This window comes from Bubalus kerabau, chromosome 16, assembly GCF_029407905.1.
Source record: "Bubalus kerabau isolate K-KA32 ecotype Philippines breed swamp buffalo chromosome 16, PCC_UOA_SB_1v2, whole genome shotgun sequence".
Lineage (NCBI taxonomy): Eukaryota > Metazoa > Chordata > Mammalia > Artiodactyla > Bovidae > Bubalus > Bubalus kerabau.
Genome location: NC_073639.1, coordinates 68,016,229 through 68,031,140, shown reverse-complemented (window position 1 = coordinate 68,031,140; position 14,912 = coordinate 68,016,229). Strand labels below are relative to the sequence as shown.

Here is a 14,912-nt window from a genome sequence, read left to right as displayed (position 1 = left end):
CGGAAGCACTCAATGTGGGGAGCCTCACGAGACAGAGACCCTGTTACTCTGGGGTGTCTGACCAGCCCAGGCTCACACAATGAAACACAAACCCCTACTCCCACCTCCAAGCTGAACAGGCAGCAAAGACCCCAGGCCAAGAAGAGTAAAGTGGGGGAGGAATGGGGGGTGGGGGTTCCAGAGGCCCCAGGCCTGAAAGAGCTCCAGTTAGGGAATGCAGGTTCCTTTCCCAGTCCTTCATGGAAGAAGGCAGACAAGATACACCCCAGATCGGCATTGTGTTACCTCTTTTTAACCTGTGTTCTCTCTGCCAAGAATATTCAGGGTGATTATAGGAACCACCCATGGGGCATGCTCTTCCTGGTTCTGTTACAGAAAGTGAAAGAGTTAGTCTCTCAGTCATATCTGACTCTGCGACCCTGGACCAGAGCCCCTCTGTCCATGGGGATTCTCCAGGGAAGGATACTGGAGTGGGTAGCTATTCCCTTCTCCAGGGGATCGTCCCAACCCAGGGATTGAACCCAGGTCTCCCGCACTGCAGGCAGATTCTTTACTGTCTGAGCCACCAGGGAAGCAGTTCTGTTATAAGGAGAAGCCTTTCCCTGGGTCAGTATGTATTGAATAATATCGATATTGCTGATTGCTTTCTCCATGCCAAAGCCTGTTGGAATTATGTCAGGAAAAGGAGCTAGTTTTCTGCCAGGAAGGGGCCCCACCCCAGCTCACCCCCAAAGTCTTTGGGGTAATTTTCAACACCATTTGGGAAGAGTGGAGTGAGTCTCTCAAACCATCCCACGGTGATGCTCCCGGCTGCTATTAGGGAGGGAAGACACTGTCAGAAGCCTGACTCTGGCACCTTGGTAGATGGTGCCCTCCAGTGTTCCCACCACCTCCTTCTCTCTCCAGTTACCGAATCACCATTGGCAACAAGACGTGCGTGTTTGAGAAGGAGAATGACCCCACAGTCCTGAGATCCCCTTCGGCTGGGAAGCTGGTGAAGTACACCGTGGCAGATGGGGAACACGTTGAGGCTGGGGGCAGCTACGCCGAGATAGAGGTGATCGCAGAGCTGGCCCCCAGGGTGGGGCTGCAGCCGGGCTGCCCTCACACCCGCTCCCCAAGGGAGGACCCTCTGGCCAGGCTGCCACACTCAAGCCAACAGACTGCCCCTTTCTCCTGCGTTCTCTCATGCAGATCCCTCAAAGAGCCACTGTGTGGGGGGTTCAGCCCCAGTTCCCTGCCTTATTCCATGGGGAAAAAAAAATCTCAAAAAATGTATACCTCCCCAGCTGATAAATGATAATGATGCTGACAATTAAAAAGTGGTAACCCAACACCTGCAAAGCGCTTACCATGTGGCAGGCACCCTTCTAAGCATTTTCTCTGTCTTTAATTCCTTCTTTAATCTTCCTGGCAATCATGAGTTGGACCCAAACAGAACCTCCATTTTGCACATGAAGACATGGGACCCAGGCAGCCTAAGAAACTCACTCAAGGTCACACAAAGCCAGGATTCCAACCTGCTCATTCTCTGCTGCCAAGGAAAAGAATGAATTTTGTAATGAAGATGCAGCAGTGGTGGGACACCTGTTGGCCTCCTGCTGTGTGCCCTCTGGCTTAATCCTTATCAGTGCCCTATGAGACAAGCCTGTCATTCCCCGCCCCCATTTTACAGCTGGGGAAACTGAGGCTCAGAGAGTGGATGGCATGTGCTAGAGATCACAGAGTGATGGGTGGGGTACAGGGATTCCAGCCCAGGTCTGGCTGACCTGATTGACCAAGTTATGAACTTTTGAGCAAAGGGCAGGATGGTCCTGTCTGTCTGAAGCCCATACATGCTAACAACATTCATCATGTCCACACGGCCAGACTCAGACCAGTTAAAGGGGCTGATGACTGGACTGGAAACACATTCTTCGTTCCCCAGAGGGTTTTCTCTCTGCCTTTAAGAAAAGGAGCCAGTCATAAAAGGTACCTCATTTTAGGAAGATATGTATCAATCACCCTACATCATATGATTTAGCTGTGTTTCTAAGAGAAAGGCCTTCCTTTGGAAATAAGGAGCAGTTTCCACAGCTGTGAAATGGGCACAGTAAACACCAGCCTCCCTGACTGGCTTTGCAGATGGTAAAGATTTATGACCAGCACCGTGCCTGGCACACGATAGATTGTGTAAATGCTGCTCCTCTCTCCCCAGTGCACTTGAACTCTGCCCACAGGGTCATTCTTTGTAAGTGACACAGTCCGTGCTCCAGAATTGCTAGTTTGGGGTGACCCAGGCCAGACCCGAGGGGCCCCACCTAAGTAGAAATTACTTCTTTGTGCAAAACAGGTCATGAAGATGACCACGACCCTGAACGTGCAGGAAAGTGGCAGGGTGAAGTATGTCAGGCGCCCAGGGGCTATGTTGGAAGCTGGCTGCATGGTGGCCAGGCTGGAGCTCGATGACCCTTCTAAAGTGCGCCCGGTATGTGAGACACGCCACAGCTACTCTGTGAGCTGGACAGGCCGGTGGCTCCTGGCCCTCAAGCATCACCTACCACGATGGGCACAGGAACGTGCCTGCCTGTGCCCACACCCTCCTCAGCATCCCACTAAGAGCAAAACTCACGTGCTTCCAATGATCTTCAGGGTCCCCCGGGGGGTGTGTCCCGCTTTTTTCGCTGGCTTCACCCTCTGCCTCCCTCTCCCCCTTAATCACACGCTCTGGACTCTGCCCCCTCGGGCCAGCTCCCTCTGCCCAGAAGAACCTTCCCTCAGATGTGCACAGGGCTCGTCCTCTCATTTCCTGTAAACTCTGATGCAGCCCTCTTCCCCGCTGTGCATTATATAGCATTGTCACGTCTCTTAGACGTGAAGCGACCTGCCATCCTACAGTAGGCCAGGTGTGCGGGGAGGTGGCTCCCCATTCATGCAGGTAATGTTTGTTTGTTTGTTTTTCTCTACAATAATTAGCATATGTGCCCAGGAAGAAAAAAAGCTAGAAAAGCATTTTTTTTTTTTTAAATCAAATTGTCTCTTTTCTCCAGACTGTCCTATCAGTTTCATTTGTTCTCTCCTCTTTCTTTTCGTTATTGTCTTCCGAGGGTTCCCAAAGCTAGGAGTAGAGTGAGCTTTGTTAGATAACAGGAAGTGAATCCGTGTCTACCTTGTGATTCGTTTTAGCAGACGTTTCCCACCGGGCTGGGGTCTGGAGACAGGAACCCAGCCACCAGTCCCAGCAGGCTTATGATTGCCTATGAGAAAGACAGGCAGATAAATCCTTGTAATTCAGCTCAATCAGAGGGACCGTCCTTGGCCGCTGGCTCTGGGGGTCCAGAGGGAGAAGCAGCAGCCGATTGTGAAGAAAGGAAGCCCTCTGGTTGATCTTGAAGGGGGAGAGGAGCCTGCAGGGCTAGGAGCGGAGCGGAGGGGATGGGAAGCTGAGGGTTCTGGGCCAGCAGAATAGCATGCTCCCAACTCCTGGCTTCCAGTGCCTCACATGGTCGGTGGTGAGTAGATGTGCTCAGTCGCTTAGTCGTGTCCGACTCTTTGCGATCCCACGGGCTGTAGCCCGCCAGGCTCCTCTGTCCGTGGGATTTTCCAGGCAAGAATACTGGAATGGATTGCCATATCCTACTCCATATTGAGTAGATATTTGTAAAATAAATTAACAGATGAATGAATGCATGAAGTCAGTGTTGCCCCTTTTTAAAAAAAAAAAAAGTTTGGCCTCACCTCACAATATGTGGAATCTTAGTTCCCCGACCAGGATTTGAACCTGTACCCCCTGCATTGTAAGACAGAGCCTTAGCCACTGGACCACCAGGGAAGTCCCTTTGGGGAGCTTTTGTTTGAGAATCCTCTAAGGCCAAATATTTATGATTTACAAAAAGCATGTACATTTGTATGAACGTTTCCTAAACTTTCTCTGTGCTGGGCATTCATCTTTGGGATTTGAGCAAAGCTGAAAAGAAATAGAAAAATAGGGAGATGATATTGGTTAGAAAGCAAAGCCAAACAAAAACATCTGTCAGCAAAAATAATCAGCAATAGGAAAAGAATTTTATTTGAGCCAAACTGAGGACCACGGCCTGGAAGACAACCTTTCAGATAACTCTGAGGAATTGCTCCCAAGAAGCATGGTTTTCAGCACAGTTTTGTGTCTTGTCGGAGCAATGAACATGAAACAAATCAGGAAGACTTTCCCCTAAGATTCCCCCCACCCCAAAAAAACCGAAAAGGAAAAAACCAGACCAGCGTGTGCACAGCAAGTCACCATGGGCTTGGCCCCCAGGAAGGGAGTCCTGCTAGCATCAGAGGAGAACCAGCATTGGCATCCCAGGAGGGAAGGCATTGCATCTCTGTTTTATTTATTTTTTAGCTTTTTATTTTGTATTGGAGTATAGCCAATTAGTAATGTTGTGATAGCTTCAGGTGGACAGCAAAGGGACTCGGCCATACTCATCTTTATTTTTAACATGGACTTTCTGTACCTCTGGTCAGTGTGTTCTTTTTTTTAATAATTAAAGCAGATCTCCAGTGTATGTTTGGCTACAAACAGGCTGCTTAGTTAGCATGAAATTCAAGTTAACTCATGTAGAAGCCACAATGACTTCCCCTGACCTCTACATGTGAACATTTTTTAAAAAAAAACAATCACATCCAACACGCTCCAAAATTGTTTGGAATACATAATTGACCAGGGTATTTACCAAGGGGAAGATTTGGAACCCTCAAACGGGTGTGTATGAGCAGTTTTAACTTTCCAAGAGGATGCTTTCTTCTGTCCCCCTCCCCTTCAGGCTTCATCCTAACCACACTCTGTATGCTGTACATATTGTCTGTTGGTGGCTCTGCCTTGGCCCTTGGCTGGTCCGTCTCCTTTGGAGGCCACGGTGGTCTTGACCTCTGGCTCCTGTTGTGTCTCATCAGGCTGAGCCGTTCATGGGGGAGCTCCCCTCACAGCCCACGCTGCCCATCCTCGGAGAGAAGCTGCACCAGGTTTTTCACAGTGTCCTGGAAAATCTCACCAACATCATGAATGGCTACTGTCTGCCGGAGCCTATTTTTAGCATCAAGGTGGGTCATGTGTGCAGGGTAGGTGTGCATCGCACACACGTGCGTAGGTACAGGTGAAGAGCCCAAAGATCCCAGAGATCTTTGTTGGGGTAAGAAAGGAGAAAGCCTGTCATTTCTATCAAGGACCTGTTCTCAGGGGATTCCTCAGTTTCATTGTATACATCAGAGTACATTTCTCTCTGATTATAAACCGGTGTAAAGGTTACATTGCTTTTGGGGATTCAGTTCAGCTCAACACAGAATGTTCACGTTCTAAGAGAAGAGTCGATGTGGGTCACCTGTTAAAGAGACAGCAAGGAAGCGACTTTGTCCAGAGACACAACTCTGTTCATCCAGGGTCCTGTTGTCTGTAGAGAAGTAAGTCCTCAAATTTGCAGACCTCTGTGAAGGACCTGTGCTGCTGAACTTGACATCAGTAGCTATAAAACTACTGCTACATTACCTTCTATCCCAGAATAGTCCATCACAGTGATGGTGGTCATGGTAATAATGGCCAGCTCTAGTCTGGTACATGCTATGTGCCAGCTACCACACTAAGCACTTAACACTTATTAAGTCATTTCACCTTCCCAACAACAGGGAGGTAGGAACTCTTATTATTCCATTTTATAGGTGAGGAAACTGAGACACAGAGAGGCTACAAAACTTGCCTTCAGTCAGTTCAGTTCAGTCACTCAGTTGTGTCCGACTCTTTGCAACCCCATGAATCGCAGCACGCCAGGCCTCCCTGTCCATCACCAACTCCCAGAGTTCACCCAGACTCATGTCCATCGAGTCCATGATGCCATCCAGCCATTTCATCCTCTGTCGTCCCCTTCTCCTCCTGCCTCCAATCCCTCCCAGCATCAGAGTCTTTTCCAATGAGTCAGCTCTTCGCATCAGGTGGCCAAACTACTGGAGTTTCAGCTTCAGCATCATTCCTTCCAAAGAACACCCAGGACTGATCTCCTTCAGAATGGACTGGTTGGATCTCCTTGCAGTCCAAGGGACTCTCAAGAGTCTTCTTCAACATCACAGTTCAAAAGCATCAATTCTTCGGTGCTCAGCTTTCTTCACAGTCCAACTCTCACATCCATACATGACCACTGGAAAAACCATAGCCTTGACTAGATGGACCTTTCTTTGCAAAGTAATGTCTCTGCTTTTGAATATGCTATCTAGGTTGGTCATAACTTTCCAAGGAGTAAGAGTCACCATCTGCAGTGATTTTAGAGCCCCAAAAAATAAAGTCTGCCACTGTTGCCACTGTTTCCCCATCTATTTCCCATGAAGTGATGGGACCAGATGCCATGATCTTAGTTTTCTGAATGTTGAGCTTTAAACCAACTTTTTCACTCTCCTCTTTCACTTTCATCAAGAGGCTTTTTAGATCCTCTTCACTTTCTGCCATAAGAGTGGTGTCATCTGCATATCTGAGGTTATTGATATTTCTCCCGGCAATCTTGATTCCAGCTTGTGCTTCTTCCAGCCCAGCGTTTCTCATGATGTACTCTGCATAGAAGTTAAATAAGCAGGGCGACAATATACAGCCTTGACGTACCCCTTTTCCTATTTGGAACCAGTCTGTTGTTCCATGTCCAGTTCTAACTGTTGCTTCCTGACCTGCATATAGGTTTCTCAAGAGGCTGGTCAGGTGGTCTGGGATTCCCATCTCTTTCAGAATTTTCCACAGTTTATTGTGATCCACACAGTCAAAGGCTTTGGCGTAGTCAATAAAGCAGAAATAGATTTTTTCTGGAACTCTCTTGCTTTTTCGATGATCCAGCGGATGTTGGCAATTTGATCTCTGGTTCCTCTGCCTTTTCTAAAACCAGCTTGAACATCTGGAAGTTCACAGTTCACGTATTGCTGAAGCCTGGCTTGGAGAATTTTGAGCATTACTTATTAGCATGTGAGATGAGTGCAATTGTGCGGTAGTTTGAGCATTCTTTGGCATTGCCTTTCTTTGGGATTGGAATGAAAACTGACCTTTTCCAGTCCTGTGGCCACTGCTGAGTTTTCCAAATTTGCTGGCATATTGTATTTTCACAGCATCATCTTTCAGGATTTGAAATAGCTCAACTGGAATTCCATAACCTCCACTAGGTTTGTTGGTAGTGATGCTTTCTAAGGCCCACTTGACTCCACATTCCAGGATGTCTGGCTCTAGGTGAGTGATCACACCATCGTGATTATTTTGGTCATGAAGATCTTTTTTGTACAGTTCTGTGTATTCTTGCCACCTCTTCTTAATATCTTCTGCTCCTGTTAGGTCCTTTCACCCATAAGGAGGCAAAGAGGGGGTTTGAACAATGACTCTCCCGCTTCAGAGTCCGTGTGCTTAGCCCCTATGTTAGGCTGCCTAATTACCAGCATTGCAACATTTTTTTTAGCCTCTGCAGTTGCCAGTGTGTGCGTGGTTTCAAGTTCAAACCTTACAACCACATTACAGGGTTGACAACATTCTCCTTCCCATTCAAAAACCATCAACAGTTCCCGTGACCCAGAAGCAGGGCAGTGCAGCTATTAAGAGTCTCTGAGTTTGCATCCTGGCATTGCTTCCTGCTAGCTGGGTGACTTTGGGTAACAATTAACCTCTCTGTTTCAATACCCTCAAACGGGAAATGGGAGTACCAATTATACCTACTCCCTAGGGTTGTTTCTGAGGATCAAGTGAGAACAGGTCAATTTGGGCCCTCAAACAGTGTCTGGCACAAAGCAAGCGTCCCACAAACATCTATGCTTTGCAAAGCCTGATGTCCTGACCCCACACCAGGCTGGCAGTTTGGAAGCACAGGATGGGGAGTGGGGCCGTCCTTGGGGGGAAGCTGGCTGGGTGTTCCTCCCCGTCTGTGGCCGGGGCCATTCCCCCCGGGACTGTTCCAGAGGGGCTGCTAGACTGCATGGGGCCTGGATGGATTAGTGTGTCGGGCACCCCCCACCCCGTGCTGGGTGGCTGTAGGCCTCGGGCCGACACTCTGGTCCCGCTGCAGCTGAAGGACTGGGTACAGAAGCTCCTGAGGACCCTCCGGCACCCGTCGCTGCCGCTGCTGGAGCTTCAGGAGATCATGACCAGCGTGTCGGGCCGCATTCCCGCCCCCGTGGAGAAGGCCGTCCGCAGGGTGATGGCCCAGTACGCCAGCAACATCACCTCGGTGCTCTGCCAGTTCCCCAGCCAGCAGGTAGGGCCGCACCCGCACCCTCCAGGAACTCAGCCCCCCGTCAGTCTGGACCCCCAGCCTCTCATCAAATTGGGCTTTGTGAGACTCACACCGACAGCCCGAGATGCTGGGGCCTGAAAAGAGTTTTCTTTCACACCTTCTCTGTAGAATCCCAGCACTTTCCCCCAAAACAGCAGTTTTAGATGGACATAAACAGTTATCAGTAGTCCTCGGATTCGGAACAGGAGTAGGTGGTTGGTGCGAATAGTCAGCATTTTCCAGAACTACACTGGCTGACGTAAGAGAGGAGATTGTGAGTTTTTCTCGCCGTATGTAGTGTTGATTCTTCCTCCTCGGGTTTGTGTAGGGTGACAGTCGTGGGGCTGTACGTATATATCACATTTTCTAAGAATGGAAGCCATTCCCGGGGAGTATCAGAAATCTCTAATAATTCTACATTGGCCTCATTTTGTTCTTTTGGATGGGGGGTTGCTTTTATCAAGCATGTTAAAGGAAACCTACATCTGGAAGAGTCCCATCTTTTTTATTTTCATGCCCTCGGTCTGGTGAGAAGGGCTTCCTTGCACCATTACCCCCCACCCATGAGTTAGTAATTTGGGGAGTTCGAGGTCAGTGTAAGTCAGCTTATTCCCCGAAGTCAACTTCTAAGTTGGAATATTGTTCAGCCATAAGAAGGAATGAAATGATTCATGCTACCCTGGGGATGAGCCTTAAAAACTTGATTCTCAGTGAAAAAAGCCAGTCACAAAAGCTCACGTTGCCCAGTTCCATTTATATGAAACATAGTTGGCAGGTCCATGGAGAAGAGACGGTAGATTAGTGTTTGCCAGAGGCTCAGGGCAGGCGTGAGTGACTGCCCATGGCTATAGGATTTCTTTGGGTAGTGATGAAAATGCTCTAAAATTAGTGATGGTGGTTGCATATCTCCATGAATGTAGTACAAACCACTGAATTAAATATACACTTTAAAAGGAAGGAGGGGAATATGATAGTGTATGTATTCTAGCTCAACTAAGACAGCAAAAGAGACACTGATGTATAGAACAGTCTTATGGACTCTGTGGGAGAGGGAGAGGGTGGGAAGATTTGGGAGAATGGCATTGAAACATGTAAAATATCATGTATGAAATGAGTTGCCAGTCCAGGTTCGATGCACGATACTGGATGCTTGGGGCTGGTGCACTGGGACGACCCAGAGGGATGGAATGGGGAGGGAGGAGGGAGGAGGGTTCAGGATGGGGAACACATGTATACCTGTGGCGGATTAATTTTGATATTTGGCAAATCTAATACAGTTATGTAAAGTTTAAAAAAAAAAAAAAAAGAAATAATGAAAACAAAGCTCTCAAGGACCTCAGTGGAGAATTGTACATGTTGGAACCTTCTGGGAATTTGTTATTGATGCCGGTTTTTCATTAGAGGTATTTTTGTTGCCACAAAACAGTATGCCAATAGCATTCAACCTAACTGTAAAAATAGGACCCACCCGACACCCTCATGCTCCCTGATGTTGGAAATTCCCTTCTCCTCTTTCCCTGGAGTGTTTGTGAAGAGGGATGGTGTGAACATGCAGAAGTCTTGATGTGATTGTTGTTGTCCTGAGCTCTTTAGTCCTCAAGCCACACGTTGAGTGGGGCACACAGAGCTGTTTCTGGGGGGGCAGAGGGCTTTGGGTTGGAGTTTTTGAATGATCCTCTGGTGGGCTCTGCGTGGGAACCTGTGGTGGGTCCTTCCAGTGACTTCTGCGTGGTGGACAGATTGTGTAGTCTGAGTGGCCAGACTTGTCCTGTTTTCCCGTTCAGATAGCCACCATCCTGGACTGCCATGCGGCCACCCTGCAGCGGAAGGCCGACCGGGAGGTCTTCTTCATGAACACCCAGAGCATTGTACAGCTGGTCCAGAAGTGAGTCCTGGGCCCTCCATGGGATGTGGTGGTCACACTTACTCATCCATGTGTTGCCCCAGGGTGCTGCTATCTTAAGGGCAGGCTCAAACCAAGAGACAATGCCTAGGGTCTGATACCCCAGTTCCAGCCCTGGCATAGCCCTGCCTAACAGAAGAACAAAGCAACGTCCTTTACTTCCGAGTCTCAGTTTGCTAGTCTGTAAAATGGGAATTAAAAACACTTCACATGCTGAATCATTTTGCATTACCAGTAGATTAACTTTTGTAAAGTGCTGAAACACAGCAAGTCCTCATGGTAGCTTTTCTTATAAGATAGTGGAATGAAATGACTTAATAAGCTGTAAATGATTCTAGAAATTATTCTTGTGATTTTGGGGGATCCTTGCAAAGGAGGAATTGATAAAGAACTTGTTCAGTTGCTCAGTTATGACCAACTCTTTGCCACCCATGGACTGCAGCATACCAGGCTCCTTTGTCCTTCAGTATCTCCCAGAGGTTGCTTAAATTCATGTCTGTTGAGTTGGTGATGGTTAGATACCATCTCATCCTCTGCCACCACCTTCTCCTATTGCCTCAGTCTTTCCCATCATCAGGGTCTTTTCCAATGAGTCAGCTCTTTGCATCAGGTGGCCAAAGTATTGGAGCTTCAGCATCAGTCCTACCAATGAGTATTCAAGGTTGATTTCCTTTAGGATTGACTGGTTTAATTTCCTTGCTGTCCAAGAGACTCTCAAAGAGTCTTCTCCAACACTACAATTCAAGCATCAATTCTTCAGTGCTTAGCCTTCTTTATGGTCCAACTCTCACATCTGTACATGACTATTAGAAAAACCATAGTTTCAACAATACGGACCTTTGTCAGCAAAGTGATATCTCTGCTTTTTAATATGCTGTTTGAAGTGAAGTGAAGTGGAAGTTCCTCAGTCGTGTCTGACTCTTTGCGACCCCATTGACTATACAGTCCATGGAATTCTCCAGGCCAGAATACTGGAGTGGGTAGCTGTTCCCTTCTCCAGGGGATCTTCCCAACCCAGCGATTGAACCCAGGTCTCCCGCATTACAGGTGGATTCTTTACCAGCTGAGCCACGAGGGAAACCCAATACGCTGTTTAGGTTTGTCATAGCTTTTCTTTCAAGAAGCAAGCATCTTTTAATTTCATGGCTGCAGTCACCGTCCACAGTGATTTTGGAGCCCAAGAAAATAAAATGTGTCACTGCGTCCACTTTTTCCCCTTCAATTTGCCATGAAGTGATGGGACTGGATGCCATGATCTTAGTTTTTTAAATGTTGCGTTTTAAGCCAGCTTTTCCACTGTCTTCTTTCACCCTCATCAAGAGGCCCTTTAGTTCCTCTTTACTTTCTGCTGTTAGATTGGTATCATCTGCGTATCTGTGGTTGTTGATATTCCTCCCAGCTATCTTGATTCCGGCTTGAGCTTCATCCAACCTGGCGTTTCGCATGATGTACTCTATATATAAGTTAAACAAGCAAGGTGACCATATACAGCCTCAGGCACACTCCTTTCCCAGTTTGCACCAGTCAGTTGTTTCTTGTCTGGTTCTAACTGTTACTTCATGACCCACCTACAGATTTCTCAAGAGTCAGGTAAGGGGGTCTGTAGTCCCACCTTTGTAAGAATTTTTAAAAAGAATTTTCTTTAAGAACTTGTATTTTGTCTTACATAGCTCTTGAGCAGGAAGAACTATGCTGCTGATAAAAAGAACTGCCCTTTTGTATGAAAACTCTACCCAGCAAGAAAGCTTTTCCTTCTTGGACAGAATTCAAACATTTTCAGACTGGAGTGAGTTAATTCAGGACATATTAGCCACGTGCCAAAAACTATAAGAGGTGCAGAAGATAGGTGGCTATGGGAAAATGCCCTTCTTTTCAGGGCACTCCTTGGCTTGTGAGGACACATACTGACAATATAGGGTTGCAGCTGAGGAAGGAGATTTGCGTTTGGATTCCCCACAAAGTGAGAGTTCCATAGCCAAGAGCTAATCCTTTCCCCAGAACTCTTCCAGCACTAACCCTAATCCATCCTTTAGTATAGGAGAAATGACCGGGAGGTATGAACAAATGATAAATGAATCCAATTCCCTAGCAGGTTCTTCTTGTGTTAAATATAAATCTCAGAGGTATATCCTGTATTGTGTGCGTGTGTGTTTTTAAAAATCACATTTGAACCCAGCAGCCTTTTTGGTTCATACTCTCTTTTGATGTCATTTGCTGGTGCTAGAGCAAAGCTGGTTTCAACTTTCCTGAAACTCAGCGTCCCATTCCTCATGTTCTGAAATGGTTTGGAAGAGGAAATAGTTTAAGGAACCTCCAGGTTACCATTTGGTTTTAAAAGGAAAGTGAAATGTACACAGGGATCGTTTGGTAAATGTCTTTCAAGTTTTATTTTTCGAATTGTCTTTATCCATTGGATGGTTAATTGAAAATATTTGTCTTCACTCATTCAGGCAAGGCTGACCCCATTCAGCATCCCGGCTCTGTGACTGTTTTTCCTTCTCTCTGGGGACCTCTGGTTGGATGTGTGACCTTGGGCAAGTCGTCACTCTCTCTGACTGGCAGAGTTAGCACAGATGGACCAACTCACGCATCCCTCCCAGACCTAAGGATTCGAGGGTGCAGCCTCTAGATTTTTTTTTTTAATATTTATCTATTTGTTTGGCTATGTCGGGTCTTAGCTGTGGCACACGGGATCTTCATTGCATCGCGCAGAATCTTTGCTTACGGCTCACGGACTCTCTAGTTGTGACGCACGGGCTCAGCAGTCGTGGTGGGCAGCCTTAGTTGCTCCACAGCATGTGGGATCTTAGTTCCCAGATAAGGGAACGAACCCATGTCCCCTGCATTACAAGGCAGATCCTCAGGCACTGGACCATCAGCGAAGTCCTCCTCCAGATTCTTTATTAGTGTTTTCTCTTCAATACTTTGGCCACCTGATGCGTAGAAATGTCTCATTTGAAAAGACCCTGATGCTGGAAAAGATTGAAGGTGGGAGGAGAAGGGGATGACAGAGGATGAGATGGTTGGATGGCATCACTGACTCAATGGACACGGGTTTGAGTAAACTCCAGGAGCTGGGGATGCACAGAGAGGCCAGGCGTGCTGCAGTCCATGGGGTCGCAAAGAGTCGGACACGACTGAGCAACTGAAAGGAACTGAATTCCTTTTTCAAGTCTTGAAAGTCCTGCTGGAGACAATAGGCACCCCAGCACATGGAGCTGATCACTCAGCGGCCTTCTTCTCCTCCCCAGGTACCGCAGTGGGGCCCGCGGCTACATGAAGGCAGTGGTGTTGGACCTCCTGCGGAAATATTTACTGGTTGAGCACCATTTCCAACAAGGCAAGAGTCGCCACCCCAGGCACTGGTGATGAGTCCATGGGGGCAGGAGGGCTCACAGCCTTACCCCACGTGGCTTCTTGTCCCCCTGCAGCCCACTACGACAAGTGTGTGATAAACCTCCGGGAGCAGCTGAAGCCAGACATGGCCCAGGTGTTGGACTGCATCTTCTCCCACTCGCAGGTGGCCAAGAAGAACCAGCTGGTGATCATGCTGATTGTAAGCGGGAGAAGGCGTCCTTTCCCCAGAGTTGGACAGGGCTCCACCAGCTTTCCCTGTAAAGATTCTAGTCGCCAGATTTTAAAATACTTCATACCAAACTTGTCTTGGGTCTTTCCTCTCTTGTTTATTCATTTCCCCACGCTGCACGGCTTGTAGGATCTTCCCTGACCGGGGATTGAACCAGGGCCATGACAGTGAAAGCCTGGAATGCTAACCTCTAGGCCACTAGGGAACTCTCGAGTCTTTCCTGTCTTAGAACACCACTAGCCTGGCCCTTGGACAGTGCCTGCGTTCTGTGCTGTCCTTGAAGGCACAGGCCAGGGGAATGATAGAGACGAATGTCACCACCATTTGATAACACAAAGCAAATCAAAATTTGGGAGGGAGAGAAGGTTGAGAATAATTTCCCATGAGATTTCTTCAGCACAGACCTGCTTGTGTGCTTGTGTATGTGTGTGAAATGTTAATATGTTAAACAGATTTTCTGATTATAGAAACAAAATGTGGGCTTATTCTAATTAGGGTCATGCAGAGACAGAGGTAGAAAAGAATGATCCCCCGGCCTCACTGTCTGGTGACTGCCTGGAGAACAGCCTGGTGCAGGGGTCGGGGCGTGACGCCCAGGTATTCAGGGTCCCAGCAGTCACTGCTCTGTCTTAGTGGGTATTGAGGGAGCATCAACTCTGAGCCTTTCCTAAGCCCTTCTTGCATTTAGGGCATAAGAATAGATGCAAAGACCGGTCACGCCCAGCCCTGGTCTCCAGCAGAAAGGTCCCTTGTTCCAGAAGCAGAGAGGAGGGTTGCCCATAGGAACCAGCATCCCTGCCTTGTTGGCAGGTTTCACCTCTATATCTTCTCTCTGGCAGGACATCTCCAGGCCCTCAATACTCCCCCCATGCCAAGGCTCCTAGAGTTGGCTTGCATACCCTCACTAGAGCCTCACATAGCCCTTACTCTTTGTTCATACCTGCTTCTATTTCCTCTCATCCCTATTCTCTGAAACTGAGCCCCTTAAGTCAGGCAGAGATGTACAGAGGAAAGAGTGAGAGGGCCTAGGAATAGGAGAGCCTTCAGTTCAAATACGACTCTGCCTTGCATGTGCTTGGTAGCCTGGGGGCAAGGCACGTTGCCTCTTTGAGCCTCAGTTTTCTCATCTGTAAAATGGGAATCATATAGTAACTCCTCGGTGGGTGAAGAACATTTGAGGAAA

The 14,912-nt window shown here is 47.8% G+C and overlaps 1 protein-coding gene across 7 annotated transcripts in view; it reads left to right on the top strand.

Annotated features, from left to right (window-relative positions):
• ACACB (acetyl-CoA carboxylase beta) overlaps positions 1-14,912 on the top strand; it is a 115,043-nt gene that overhangs the window by 60,599 nt on the left and 39,532 nt on the right. For all 7 annotated transcript variants that reach the window (XR_008703604.1, XM_055550714.1, XM_055550716.1 and 4 more), the window contains 7 exons: positions 907-1,057; positions 2,333-2,467; positions 4,915-5,061; positions 8,034-8,222; positions 10,025-10,125; positions 13,395-13,483; positions 13,575-13,699. Coding sequence is in view for 6 of the 7 variants with exons in the window: in XM_055550714.1 (XP_055406689.1) it covers positions 907-1,057; positions 2,333-2,467; positions 4,915-5,061; positions 8,034-8,222; positions 10,025-10,125; positions 13,395-13,483; positions 13,575-13,699 (937 nt within the window). In the remaining variant the exon portion in view is untranslated. The remainder of the gene's footprint in view (positions 1-906; positions 1,058-2,332; positions 2,468-4,914; positions 5,062-8,033; positions 8,223-10,024; positions 10,126-13,394; positions 13,484-13,574; positions 13,700-14,912) is intronic.